This window comes from Nematolebias whitei, chromosome 12 (genome assembly GCF_014905685.2).
Source record: "Nematolebias whitei isolate Nwh7 chromosome 12, NemWhi1, whole genome shotgun sequence".
In the NCBI taxonomy this organism is placed as follows: domain Eukaryota; kingdom Metazoa; phylum Chordata; class Actinopteri; order Cyprinodontiformes; family Rivulidae; genus Nematolebias; species Nematolebias whitei.
In genome coordinates this window covers 35,588,588-35,602,394 of record NC_056509.1, presented here as the reverse complement: position 1 = coordinate 35,602,394, position 13,807 = coordinate 35,588,588, and the positions used below count along the sequence as shown (strand labels likewise).

Here is a 13,807-nt window from a genome sequence, read left to right as displayed (position 1 = left end):
TAGATGACAATCTTACAGGTTCAAATGTTCAGGGGGAGTGTGCTGCTAAAAATGCATTTGTCTCATTCTTTCCGTAAAGAACATTATATATTTTATGCTTTTAAACATCTTATCCGTGACTTTTATAGAGCAATATAAACACTGAGCAGACTACAGCTGAACTCCTGTCCTCATAACATTTATTTTAAAATAATGCCTCTTGTTAGACGTATATCAGCTATAAGAAAACATCTGAGTATGAGATTACAGTAGAGCATTAAATCTATATTTTAAGATGGACTGAGCCCCCCTAGTGGGAAAAAATATTTTACATGAGAATTTGACCCTTCTGTGCCGATGCTTGATTTTGGCACAGCATTGTTTAGACTTACACGTAGCCTGGAGATCTGGATGGGAGAGAACTTTCTGACTCCATTCACTGTAGGAACCAGTCTACTGAACAAGGCCTTGACAGAATAAGAGAAAAGGTAGGTTCAGAAATAAATCTCAGACACAAATCATCACACTAATGCATGCATGTCCAAACAGCCTTTTTTTTTTTTTTTTTACACTGAATGGTCAGAATGAGTTGTTTTTGTGAAACTCTACAGCCACCTTGTCTGACTGTGTAGCCTCATGAAGCATCCTGGCATCGATGGCTGCTGCCACCAAGTTATTGGCTGCTGTGATGGCATGAATGTCACCAGTCAGATGCAGATTGAACTATGGGCAAGACAGATTAAAAAAGAGGACACACAGAACAGAAATGTAAAATATTACACAACAGATACATATAATACTATAGCAGAATATAATACTTATAAAAAAAATGCTGCATTAAAAATGTTTGGTCATCGGTAACACAAAAGTAATTTGAAACAATGTTCCAACAGGTTGCAGAAAAATGATGGACACGAGTTATTTAAAAGTAAATAAGTTGTGCCAGTGTGGTAAAAGGATAAGGCTGCAGGGAGAGGATGAGAACTTCATGTCTGTATCTTTGTAACTCCCTCCCTTTTCTTTATGTTTAGTGTCTGGAGTCGTAGCTTTAGGAAATGGGAACGTGTTTTTTGCGTGCGTGTCTTAGGTCTTTGAAATCTGCCCAAGTTCAACTAGGGAACTCTGTGAAGCTGTCTGCATGTCCTACCTCCTCCATGGGTATGACCTGGGCATAGCCCCCTCCCGCAGCTCCCCCTGGGCATAAAGGAGAGGTAAAACAGTCAGAGGAAGACAACAGGACAACGTCTTTCAAAGGAGCAGTGCTGTGTGTTGGACTCTCATCGAACTACTCCACCCAGGAGAAACATTTATAAAAGTATGGAACGTTAGCTTCACGCGGAGAAAGAAAGTTTTTTACATTGTTACTTTGAACATTCCTAACTTGATTATTAGGCGCCACTGTCTCGGCCCGCCATGTTGTAAAACAGATCAGCTAATGATATGAAAGGCAACATTCAAAAAAATTCCTTACAAAACCGTATTTCAAACATTGTTTTTAGAAAAGCAGAGACTTGGAACGGCCATCTTGGCAAACAAAGTGTAACAAAAGGCAGGGAGATAAAGACATTTCAGAGATAGTACAATGCTAGACAACTAGAAGACTTGTGTATTCACTGCTGACCTTTAACCCCAAAGGTGGGTCCCTGTGAAGGCTGTCTCAGACAAGCAAAGGAGTTGAGCTTAAGGTGGGCAGACATGGCCTGGACTAGACCGATGGTCACCGTGCTCTTGCCCTCACCCAGCGGAGTTGGAGTTATACTAGAAACACAAACAAGGAGATATGACAGCATGGTGCTTGACATATAATAGTCTGTAAAAAAAAACAAAAAAAAACATGATTTATTGCTGTCTATCATGGTGCACTAAGATTCATAACTGGCTGTGATTATCGTACCCACCACTGCACCCTGTATTCACTGGTTAACTGGACATCATTAACTTCACGCAGACTCTCTCACTGGTACATTTTCATCTTTAAATCACTTCTTGGTCTGTTGCCTTCATACATCTCCTCCTACAGGTCTCTGCGTGAGTGCAGCTACGGAGTGCGCTCTCAGGACATTATTACCTGCAGTGTTCCCTCAATGAGGACTGAACTAGGCAAAAGGGCCTTCTCCTATTCCGCTCCTGTTTCCTGGAATATCTTACAAAAAGATTTGAAGCTCTCGACCTTGACCTCTCTAAGTGTCTTTAAGAATCTGTTGGACACCTGCCAGGGACCAATGCAGACATGTTCCTGTTGTTAGTTTTCTACATTTGTCTTGGAATCTAGCTGTTTTTTGTTTTGTTACCTTTTCCTTTTAGCCATCCTATTTGTTAAAAAAAAAAAAAAAAACTGTAGTATGCTTTTTTTATAACTGTTTATTGTTGTTGCTGTTGTCCATTGTTGTCATCTTTCTTTGTTGAAATCAGGTCTCTCTTGTAAATGAGTCCTCAAGGCTCAATGGGATTTACCTGTATAAATAAAGGTTGATTGATTGATTGATTGCAGTCTATCAAACCAGTGGAATCTCAGTGCACTCACTGAGATAGCAATGATAATACATTTGCAGACCTAATTGGATGTAATTCAAAAAAGTTGTTGCTCATGTGACAAGCTGACGGGTGTCGCACTCACCCGGCAACCAGGACATATTTGCCATCAGGCTGCGAGCGGAGGCGATCTAACAAGGACAGGTGGACTTTAGCTTTGTTCCTGCCATAAGCTTCAAGCTCCTCCGGCAGCAAACCAATTTCCTCAGCAAGCTGATCCACAGGTTTAGGAGTCTGAGCTCTGGATATCTGTATGTCACTGACACAGCAGACAAAAACACATCAAATGATTTAACTAGACAACAACCAGATTTATTTTACAGCACTCATTGTATTTAACCTAATCACAAACTGCATTTAACAGTAATCGTGAAAATCAATTAAGCTCATCAAAGTAAATGTAGTTGGATGTGTAAATCTTTGCCTTGGCACAGGGGTCAGTGGCTGCAGTTGAAGGTTATAGAGATGCCAGGGTCTGTACTGCTGCTTCTGAAGCCATCGACTGCAGCTATGAATCACATTCTAATAGATAAAAAAAGGAATAAGATCATTGACCATCAAGGAATAGGACAGAAAGGAGGTTTAAGGATACTGGAAGAAAGAGACTTACCTGGGATCTGTAAGCAGCTGTGAGGAATCCTAACCCAGATCTTGAGGACAAACATAAAGCATCATCTAAAGAGGAAAATACAAGGCATGTAAGAAACTGTTTGTACAAATATACAAACATAGTAAAACCTCCACAGAAAATGAGCATATAAGAGGATGCACATCGTTGTCTAATTTATCTCATTTAATGTTTCCTGAAAGGCGAGCAGCAAGCAGCAGTTTAGATGCAATGACAAGATTTGAAACTCACTAATGGGTGACCAAAGTTAATTTGAAAAATGTTGTCTTCTTTTTAACTCAGTTCTTATTAAATGCAACATATTCAGCTGTACCTGGTTCCAGGGTCGACTCACACCGAATGATAACGGCTTCTGGTCGAGTCCAGGTGGGAGGAACTTCCACGTTTCCTGCACTTAATAGAACCAACACATCAGCCTGCATCACCTGATTAAAAAAAAAGGAAATAACAAAATATATTAATATAAAACATATGTGGAAAACATAAACAAAGACAAGTCAATGTAACCTAAAAAGCCTACATAAAGAATAACAATCACTAAAACTATTTGCTGCAGCTTTATTACAAGTAAATATTTTACAAAGCTGCACTTTAAAAAGCACACACTGACTCCTTGTGGTCACTCACTCACACTGCAACAAGGGACAAATTCATTCAGCACATAAAGATGAAAATGTATCATAAACTCATTTTATGCTAGGAAAGAAGATGTAAGACACTGAAACCTGCTTCTGCAGATTCTTGGAGTTCCAATGACTTGTATCTACTGCCATGCCACCTCTTTCAATCAGGCATTGTAGGGTCAACCTGAGGGGTCCTTCTCCAACTAGCAACACAGATTTGTCTTTCAAAGGCACATCTGTAAAAAGGTTTAAGATGTGTTCAACAACTGGCAAACCAGACATTAATTATCAGCATTTTTTTACATTTATTCACCTAAACTAGGGGTCTGCGACCTTTACAATTAATGAGCCATTTCTGCTCCTTCGTTCACTAAAGTAAACGTGTCCAGATCCGCAAACAGGTCTCTCTTGTAAATGAGTCCCCGTGACTCAATGAGACTAACCTGTCTAAATAAAGGTTGAATGGAAACCCCCCTGCTACAATTGTCATTATCAACTGGTGGCTCATGGGCCAATTCAAGTTTGTTAAGAGGGGGCTTTTCTGGCCAGGTGTGAAATTATAAAACTAAAAACATCCATTGACTGAGACAAAAGAAAAGACTGGATTGCATCCATCCATTCATCAATCCATCCATCTCAGTGTTTCCCCTAGTTAACTTGCCATGGCGGGGTGCTCATCTCATCCATGATTTTTGTTGATGGGGGTATGGAGACATGTCTGAGTGCAGCTTGTACCAACAGTTTTTGAGTGTGTGTGTGTGTGTGTGGGGGGGGGGGGTTTCAGAATGAGGGAAGAGGCGCCTTTAGCCTTTTACCTAGAGCGCCTGTATTGCGCGCTGCTAGCTTAGCACGACACGTTTGAGTTGTGCGCTGTTTATACAGACAGTTTTTGAGTGTGTGTGTGTCTGTGTGTGGTGTTCAGCTTGAGAGAAGAGGCAGCGTCAGTGCTGCCTTTAGCTTTTTAGCTTGAGAGCCTTATTTATCGCGGCTAGCTTAGTGCTATGTCAGTGACCGGGTGGGGGGTGGGGGTGGGGGGTTGGTTTGGTAGGTGTGGTGCTCAGTTATGTTGACAGGGTGGGGCACCCCGCTTGTATAATGGTAGGGGAAACACTGCATTATCTTTACTCGCTACTTCCTTTTCAGGTTGCAGGGGGTCACTGGTGCCCATTTCCAGGTCGTAAGTCTATCACAGAAGACTGGATTCTAGTAAAGAAAAATATATATATATATATTATTTTGCCTTTTTTTTGTTTAAACTAAAACATTGAACTGTGCAGACTTATGTGTTTTATTTTTTTAATTGTGGAGATATTAAGTATCCTACTTTCAATAAATAAAGCATAAAGTTAGAATATAATTTACTTTCTGTATTAGTACTAGTATCCACATATTAGCAAAGGAAATTACAGGCAAACTGCTAAAACTAGTCATTTTTTGTTGTGGATATAACCTCCAATTAAATTCAGTTTTATGTAAGTTTTGGTCAAAGCTAGAAAGAGTCACTGTGGAGGGACCAAAGAGCTGCATGTGGCTCCAGAGCCACAGGTTGCAGACCCCGACCTACAGCTATAAAAGAGTAAGAATAAATACATACTTGTATAACATTCTTCATTAAGTGGCTTGTGTAAAAGTAAACCTTAGTTTGTATTTTTAGTTTAATTTAGCTTCACATTGTCAAACTATTGAAACTCTTGAACTTCTGTTATTTGAATAGAGACACGAAGAGCAACTGTAACTCTATATTGAGCAATGCAGTTTTTTTTCCCTAAATAAACAAACCTCAAGTATCATAGCTAAGTAATGCAAACAATATTAATTTAAAAGTTCAATCTTGGCAATCAATTCTTCACTACATGCTTCCGTTAGATAACGTGTTTACACCAAAAAAAAAAAAAAAAAAAAGGAAATATACATTCTTCAGAAAAATCATTTGTAATTAAGACAAAAATTGAAATGATTCACATAGCTTCTGATTAAAAAACAGGTCTTAGCATGCCACAGTACTAATGATGTCAGAACTTCAGTCAGTACAACACACCCAGTTTTATGGATTACAAATATGTGGACATCAGGAGAATAGCTTTAAAAACATCCGGATGCAAATGTTTGCTTGATACTGTTCATTTTGTTTTTCATAGTTCAGCCTCATTATCAGTTTTCAGTAGCAGAGGAGGTAAGTGCTGATGTCTTGGTTTGTATCTGAAGTCCTTATCACTGCATCCTCTCATATTTAACTGACCTCACCGCTGTTTTGATCGAGTGCGTTAGTTCACGAGGGGTTGAAGGTTTACATCAGTACAAATCGCTGTGCTTACTGCTTGAAAACGGCAAGAAAAAAGAAATAAAGATGGCTGCTGTAAAGCATTGTGGTGTATGAAAACATTGTAGGATTTTGGACAAATTAATAAAAGCATAACATTGTTAAACCAACTCAAATTTTTTACATTTGAAGCTCCTTCAAGCACGTCACAGAAAATGTTACAAATTCAAGAAATTGGTTGAATATAAATGTTTTTATGGCAGAAACTTACCACGTTTCCCCAGAAGATCTAAAATAGCACTGGCTATTGGAGGCACAAAACTTTTACTCAGGTCCCCTCGCAGCAAACGGCCCATATTCAAATCTGTCAGGCTATAATAAGACAGAAAAAAATAAAAAATGTTTAGAATTACTTGGACATAAAAAAAATGTACATGCCAAGACGTTTTGACATGCTTTTTTTTTTTTTGCCATATAGCATGATTTCATCTAGAATAAAAGCATCTTCGTAATGCAAGGGTTTTACCCTTCAACGTCCTTCTCTGGACTGAGCATGTTGAGCACTCGACTGGTGAGAAAAGCTGGAGGGAGGTGGAGGTAGATCCCGTGCACCTTAGGGTCACTGTTGAGCTTTAGCAACTCTGCTACAATCTACAATCATAAACAAGGAGAGGAAAAAGAGCAAAAATATGTGAAAGTAGAGCAACACATCTCCTTTAAGGCCAGGAATAAAAATCATCCACTGTCAACTGAACTCATCCCACAGATACCTTCTACTAAAAGGGTCAAAAAGAAGGCCCCAGCTGACCTAACCTGGTTCTTCCAAGTTTATCTACACAGCAATGAGTAATATAAGGAGTTATTAAATTAATCATTATATTGTGGCTAAACAGCAACAAAAGCTGTTGTACAATCACTTCAAATGTATATAAGGCACTGAAAATAACAACCACTGTGAACACACGCTGCACAGAGAAACAAATACAAGGTCAATTGTGTGAGAACTTACAAAAAAAATGATATTGAGCAAATACTTCAGCCAGTTTCACTTACATCATCTTCACTGCACTCATTTGTCAAACACATCTGAGTGACCGTCAGGCCAATCTGCGGACAAAAAGATATTTACTGGAAACAGCTCTGATGATTTACCGGTAGTTAAATTAGTAAAAAAAATTAAAATCCCATAGTCGAAGTGTCAAAAAGACCATTACCTTGCTTGCAATTTTCTTATTGACCTCCAAAATGTTATCATCGTCACCTGACTGAGATAAAGCAAAAAAGGTTGAGCAAAGCGAACATAGAACGGATATGCAGCGATATCCGTAAAATAAGATACTACAAACATCTAACAAGATAAATAAGGTCAAGTTCATTCAGTCAAGCAAAGTAAACGGACTTTGATTTTTGAGGGGGAGGGGGGAATTTTTGTTCTAGAGCTTTAAAATACTTATTTTGTGCTTTATTTAAGAGAATAAATCCTTCAGTACTTCTGTCTATCCTTAGATTACCTGGAGAATGGCTAACAAAGGCTGGACTTCTGGATTTCTTCCTAGTAGAGTCACCTTTGCTTCCTTAATACTCTGAACCACCTCCCTGAGAAAATTAAAAATATGGTAGTTAGCTCCGTCCACTTACCAACAAAAGTTACACATAGAAACACTGAGCACAAATTTCATGGAAAGGGAAGGGAACAAACAATTTTAGGTTGGCTCTAAAACCAAAGCAGACCAGGATAAACTTGTTTGAAGATAAACCATTAGTTTATAGAGAAAACAATTCCCAATCAAAAGATTAAAGCTAAATATAGACGTTAGCTGTAAGTTCTTGAGCTAATCAGCAGAAACAGTTCATTCAACCTTTATTTAGACAGGTTAATCCCACTGAGCCTCGGGGACTCATTTACAAGAGAGACCTGGTTTCTTAACAAAGAGTGATGACAACAGTAACAACGACAACAACAGACAGTCAAAAAAGAGGCACACAAAATTTTAATGCATTTATTTTGAAAATTCAACAATGAAACAGTTACTTCCAATTCCAAAAAAGTTCAATCTGGTCCTCTGGACATTCAAAAAAACAAAAGCAAAACAAAGCAAAAAAAATCTAGAATTGATGCATTTTTTTGTCCTGTTTTAATAAAATATTTACAAAATGAGGTTTATCCTGCTGCAACTTCTTCTATTGTTTTAATGAAACTTAAAAAAGGGGAAAAGAAAAATGCACGCAAACTAAAGGGCCCTGTATAATCCATCCGAAGCGGCAAAATTAACTCACGTTGACGTAGTCGCGTGTCGAAAATCGTGTCGTTTGTTTGCCTCAGAGCAGCTTCGCCTGCCCCTTCTCGACACAAGGCCGGGGCCGAACTTTTTCTCACAGGTGCATGAACAAAGTATTGCGTGATTGGTTAAAAGTTTGTGGGTCGACAGTCAACTGTTCGGCTTCGTATGGAGTATGCTGGGCCCGTAAGGCCAACTAGGAAGACATTTAATGTTTAGAAATAATAAAGAATAATTAAAAACTGCAGCATGGTGAAAAAAATGTATCAAATCAAGAGCAGATTAGACTCATCTCCACTGACATGTATGACTAGAAATATGCAGAATAACTGAGGGGCAAAGTAGCTTTTTGCTTTCTGACCCTATAGACAAATGTTCGGCTTTGAGCAGGTTTTCATTGCTTTAATTATTTTAAGTTTAGATTGACATGAGAAGGACAAGAAGTAATAAAATGATAAAAACTTAATATAATGAATGATAATGTCACAGACATTTACACCTCTAGATGCAGGAAGAGGGCCAATTGCATCAAGAAAGACCCCACTCACACAGCACACACACTTTTTGCCCCGTTCCCCTCAGGAAGGAGGTTAAGGAGCATTAAGTGCAGAACCACTAGACTGAGGAACAGCTTCTACCCTGAGGCTGTTAGACTCATGAATCTCTAATCAGGATAATCACTGTGAAAAATCACATCATGTTGCTGTGTTCATGCGTGCTCATCTGCTCACACAGACTCAAGTTCGTGCTGCTGTTTGACATACTGTTGCCTTCTGTTGCCTTCATACATCTCCTCCTACATGTCTCTGCGTGAGTGCAGCTACGGAGTGCGCTCTCAGGACATTATTACCTGCAGTGTTCCCTCAATGAGGACTGAACTAGGCAAAAGGGCCTTCTCCTATTCCGCTCCTGTTTCCTGGAATATCTTACAAAAAGATTTGAAGCTCTCGACCTTGACCTCTCTAAGTGTCTTTAAGAATCTGTTGGACACCTGCCAGGGTCCAATGCTGACATGTTCCTGTTTTTAGTTTTCTACATTTGTCTTGGAATCTAGCTGTTTTTTGTTTTGTTACCTTTTCCTTTTAACCATCTTATTTGTTAAAAAACAAACAAACAAACAAAAAAACTGTAGTATGCTTTCTTATAACTGTTTATTGTTGTTGCTGTTGTCCATTGTTGTCATCTTTCTTTGTTGAAATCAGGTCTCTCTTGTAAATGAGTCCTCGAGGCTCAATGGGATTTACCTGTATAAATAAAGGTTGATTGATAATGTTTTTATGCTACTAGTGCTTAGTGTATATTTAGTTGGTTTGTTTAGTTCATATCTTAGATCTTATTGCCGTTTTTCTTTTAGATTTTATTGTTGGATGTAACTGGGACCCTGTGTACATAATTTCATTCCACCACATGTACCACATGTGGTGCGAATGACAAATAAAGAACCTTGAATCCTTGAATAATAATGAAAGGATGAGATGGTTCTTTCTTCTTTTGTTTCCTCACAATTTTAACCCTGTCCACATAGACATTTTGAAATTGCATAATTCTAAGTGACAAGGTTGCTGGATCGGATCCTGGTCGGGGTCTTTCTGTGTGGAGTTTGCATGTTTTCAACATGCATGTGTGTGTTTTCTCCAGGTACTCCAGTTTCCTCCCACAGACCAAAAACATGCATGTTTGGCAACTCTAAATTGCCAGTGAGAGAGTGAATGGTTTGGGGTTGTGGTTAAAATATTTGTCTCATTTGCCTCTATGTGTCCCTGTGATGGACTGGAGACCTGTCCAGGGTGTCCCCCGTCTCTTGCACAGTGACTATATGGGCACCAGTGACCCCTGTGACCCAGAAACGAAGAAGCAGGTAAAGATAATGGATGGATGTATTTTATTTATAATTCTGTTTATACTTTGTCTTATAGCCCTGTAGCAAGTGTGTCTCCAGAGGTATTTACCAATCCCACAATGTAGAGCAAGACAAATATTGTCAATTTAAAATCTAGTTTTATTTTAAATTAATTTAATGGCAGGTGTACAAAGTTGTATATTCTCCCCCTCCCCGCTTTAAAATTTAGGTTTATTTCAAATGACCTGGGCCTGATTATGCTCAACCGCGGCCCGGATGTGGCCCCCGGGCCGCCAATTATCCATGATGTAGTACACATATGTCAAACTCGAGGCCCGGGGGCCAAATGTGGCCCTTGTTGACATCTTATCTGGCCCCCCAAGATGATATTTTAAACAAAAAATACTTTTATCACTTTAATTTTTTTCAGTAATCTTTGATTATGATTTCAAAAGTGCAATAGAGAGCATCAAATGAGACCAATCAAACTATTTTTGAGGAACCTGCAAACAAGAAAACATGTTGGGTATCTAACTTGAGTTAATGCAGATTCTGAAACTGGCCCTTAGTTTGAAAAAGGTTTTAATGTTGGCCCCCTTTTGTAAGTGAGTTTGACATCCCTGATGTAGTATTTCTCTTCAGCAGCAGACACAATACTACAACAGACTGGGAAGAGCAGAAATACTGACTCAAGACACTGACTAAGAAATGTAAACATGGGCTTCATCAAGTCTATCTTTAGAAAACTTCACGCATGATCCATTGTTTTTTTTTTTTTGTCATTATCATCTAAAATGTCCTATTTTAAAGCCTTAAGTCACGCTATTTTACCATATAAATAAACGCTCATAAGAGTCGAGCTGTCCTGCATCAGGCAGCATTTTCTCTGTTTCCTGTTAAATCACCGCGTGCTCGGTAACAACAGAGGGAGGTTACGTCAGCTGGCTCCAGCCCGATCACACAGGGCACGTGCAGAGCTGGCTGTTAGCCAAAAGGAGACGAAAAGCGGCGGGTGACATTAATCATGCGCTGGTAATCATTCGGCAAAAATTATATGCCCCCTACCACCACCACCACCACCACCAAAAAAAAAAAAAAAAAAGTAACAAAATAAATAAACTCATTCATGCGCTTCATTCCACATACACTTCTATGTCTTACTTGTTGAATTCAGACCAGGTTTTGTCTTGTTTCTTGAAGTTACCCGTTCGGCTCGTGCCGCTGCTAACCGTCCGAAGGGCTACACGGTGGTCGGTCACAGCAACCGGCAAGCATCTCCGCGACAGACCGCTAAATCTGCTTCCTGGACGGGATGTGTACGGTCGAAGACTGCCACAAGCGCTGCGGATTGAAGCCAACTTCATGGTCACTTTTTTTGTTCGTTTGTTTATAGTTCCTGTATTTGCTGCTCAACCGGCAGTTGGTAAAGTTCCTCCAGGAGAAAGAGACAAAAGTTGTGGTGTTTGCACATCAATGGATGTCCGTCTGCTTCAGGAACAGTCGGAAAATTAATGAATAACATGAACTATCAGATGCGGTTTCAAAGGAATGCATGGATGTCAAGTAGTCAGCCTACTACGATACTTTAAAAATATTAGTTTGAGCATTACTGTTAGGTCACTTATTATTTACGAGCTGAGTCTATTTATCAAAAGCACACACAACACAATCAACATGCGATGCCACGGTCATCGGGAGCTGCTCATTGAAAATCCGAGGGGTCCTTGAAGGCATCAGTTCCGCTTTCTCTATTAGCTTGAACTGTTTTGATTAACAAGTCTATCTGATAATTTAAACAAAAATATGTAATAGTTCTGTTTTTTACACAAGACTATGACATTCAGAAATTAAAACAGTGTTATATAAAAAAAACATCAAGGTGCCTAAGAAAATAGGGCAAAATACTACAAACAAGAACAAATTCAGATTTTTGAAGTGACCTTTCACAGCATTTGAAATTTCTCCAATGAAATTCAAGTGGTCAACTTCAAATCCTGTTGCAAGGTGTTTAAGGCAACAGCAGCAAAGTAAGAGAGTCCTTTACACCAAGGTCAGTATGCACTAAGGAGATGCTACAGGTAATGAGGGCCTGGGAGCACAAGCTGTAACTGGAATAATGATGTGGCATGTGAGGAGATATAAATATAGCAGACATAAATATATTTACAGGTTCACTTAAAGTTTAAATCATTTAATAACTCAAGCCAAGTCATGTTTAAAATCGGTCTTTTTTATGACAAATAATAAAAAGTCACTCCCAAACATAGAAAAAAAAGCTTTCTGGAGGCCTGCGATGCCCTTTCTAGTTGAGCCATATGAGAATAAACTTATTTTATCACTACTTTGATCAAACAAAAGTCCAGCATATTTTTTTATTTTACAAATTAAACTCTGCAAGAGTTCTTTTGCACTACTGTTTACATTCACACTGCTGCTTATATTACACTACAGTTGATATATATATATATATATATATATATATATATATATATATATATATAATTTTTTTATTTTTTTTTATTTTTTTATTTTTTTTTACTAGCCTTATTGCATATGTCACTTTACCTACACCAATATCAAGGACTTCATACATATACTGTGTACATTCACTTCATATGCTGCTTTGCCACTTACTACAAATATCAATGTCAGGTCTTCATTTAATTTTATTTCATAGATATACTTTTAAAAATATTTTTTTATTACGCTATAGTACAATTTAAGACAGTATCATACGTTTATTATTGCATTTTATGCTTATGTTTATTAAATGTTTTAATGTTAAATGGTAATTGTTGCACCCGGGTCTGAATTCAATTCAATTCAATTCAGTTTATTTATATAGCACCAAATCACAACAAAGTTGTCTCAGGGCACTTTACAGACACATTCACATACATAAAAGCCAATTAGTAAAGTTATCTATCTAAGGAATCCAGCAGACAAGTTGAATCTTGGCTTCGTTGCAGTCTCCCATCCTGAGCAAGCACAGTGGCAACAGTGGAAAGGAAAAACTCCCTTTTAAAAGGAAGAAACCTCCAGCAGAACCAGGCTCAGGACAAGCGGCCATCCGCTTTGACCGGCTGGTTTGAGAGGACAGGAAGGAGAGACAGACAAACATAGAATGGTAGGTCCAGGTCTATCTGAAAGACAAAAAAAAACCCCACATGTTCAGGATAGAAAAAAATAATTACAAATACAAAACAGGTTGAGCAGAGTAAGTAAAGACAGTAGCAGAGTGAAAATTGTGGTCAGTTTGTCCTCCAGCAGTCTAAGCCTATAGCAGCATAACTAAGGGACAGCTCAGGAAACCCAAGCCGACCCTAACTATAGGATTTAGCAAAAAGAAGCCCAGTCTTAAAACTGGATAATGTGTCAGCCTCATGGACAGAGATTGGAAGTTAGTTCCACAAAAGAGGAGCCTGATAACTGAAAGATCTGCCTCCCATTCTGTTTTTGTAAATTCTAGGAACCACAAGTAAACCTGCAGTCTGAGAGCGAAGCGCTCTGTTAGGAAAATATGGAACAATACGATCTGTAATATAAGATGGAGCTAGGTTGTTGAGAGCTTTGTAGGTTAGAAGTAAGATTTTGAATTCAATTCTGGATTTGACAGGGAGCCAATGGAGAGAAGCTAAAACTGGAGAAATATGATCTCTCCTACTA

The 13,807-nt window shown here is 38.6% G+C and overlaps 1 protein-coding gene across 1 annotated transcript in view; it reads right to left on the bottom strand.

Annotated features, from left to right (window-relative positions):
• Window positions 1–11,582, bottom strand: part of mthfd1l (methylenetetrahydrofolate dehydrogenase (NADP+ dependent) 1 like) — a 41,715-nt gene extending 30,133 nt beyond the window's left edge. The window contains exons 1-15 of the mRNA XM_037685485.1: window positions 11,303–11,582; window positions 7,534–7,618; window positions 7,237–7,287; window positions 7,076–7,129; window positions 6,549–6,673; window positions 6,294–6,394; window positions 3,865–3,998; window positions 3,453–3,564; window positions 3,122–3,186; window positions 2,936–3,033; window positions 2,597–2,770; window positions 1,601–1,737; window positions 1,127–1,173; window positions 595–702; window positions 372–446 (exon numbers count right to left, since the gene is read on the bottom strand). Of these exons, the coding sequence (XP_037541413.1) occupies window positions 372–446; window positions 595–702; window positions 1,127–1,173; window positions 1,601–1,737; window positions 2,597–2,770; window positions 2,936–3,033; window positions 3,122–3,186; window positions 3,453–3,564; window positions 3,865–3,998; window positions 6,294–6,394; window positions 6,549–6,673; window positions 7,076–7,129; window positions 7,237–7,287; window positions 7,534–7,618; window positions 11,303–11,505 (1,569 nt within the window). The 5' untranslated portion in view covers window positions 11,506–11,582. The remainder of the gene's footprint in view (window positions 1–371; window positions 447–594; window positions 703–1,126; window positions 1,174–1,600; window positions 1,738–2,596; window positions 2,771–2,935; window positions 3,034–3,121; window positions 3,187–3,452; window positions 3,565–3,864; window positions 3,999–6,293; window positions 6,395–6,548; window positions 6,674–7,075; window positions 7,130–7,236; window positions 7,288–7,533; window positions 7,619–11,302) is intronic.
• Window positions 11,583–13,807: the final 2,225 nt, after the last annotated feature.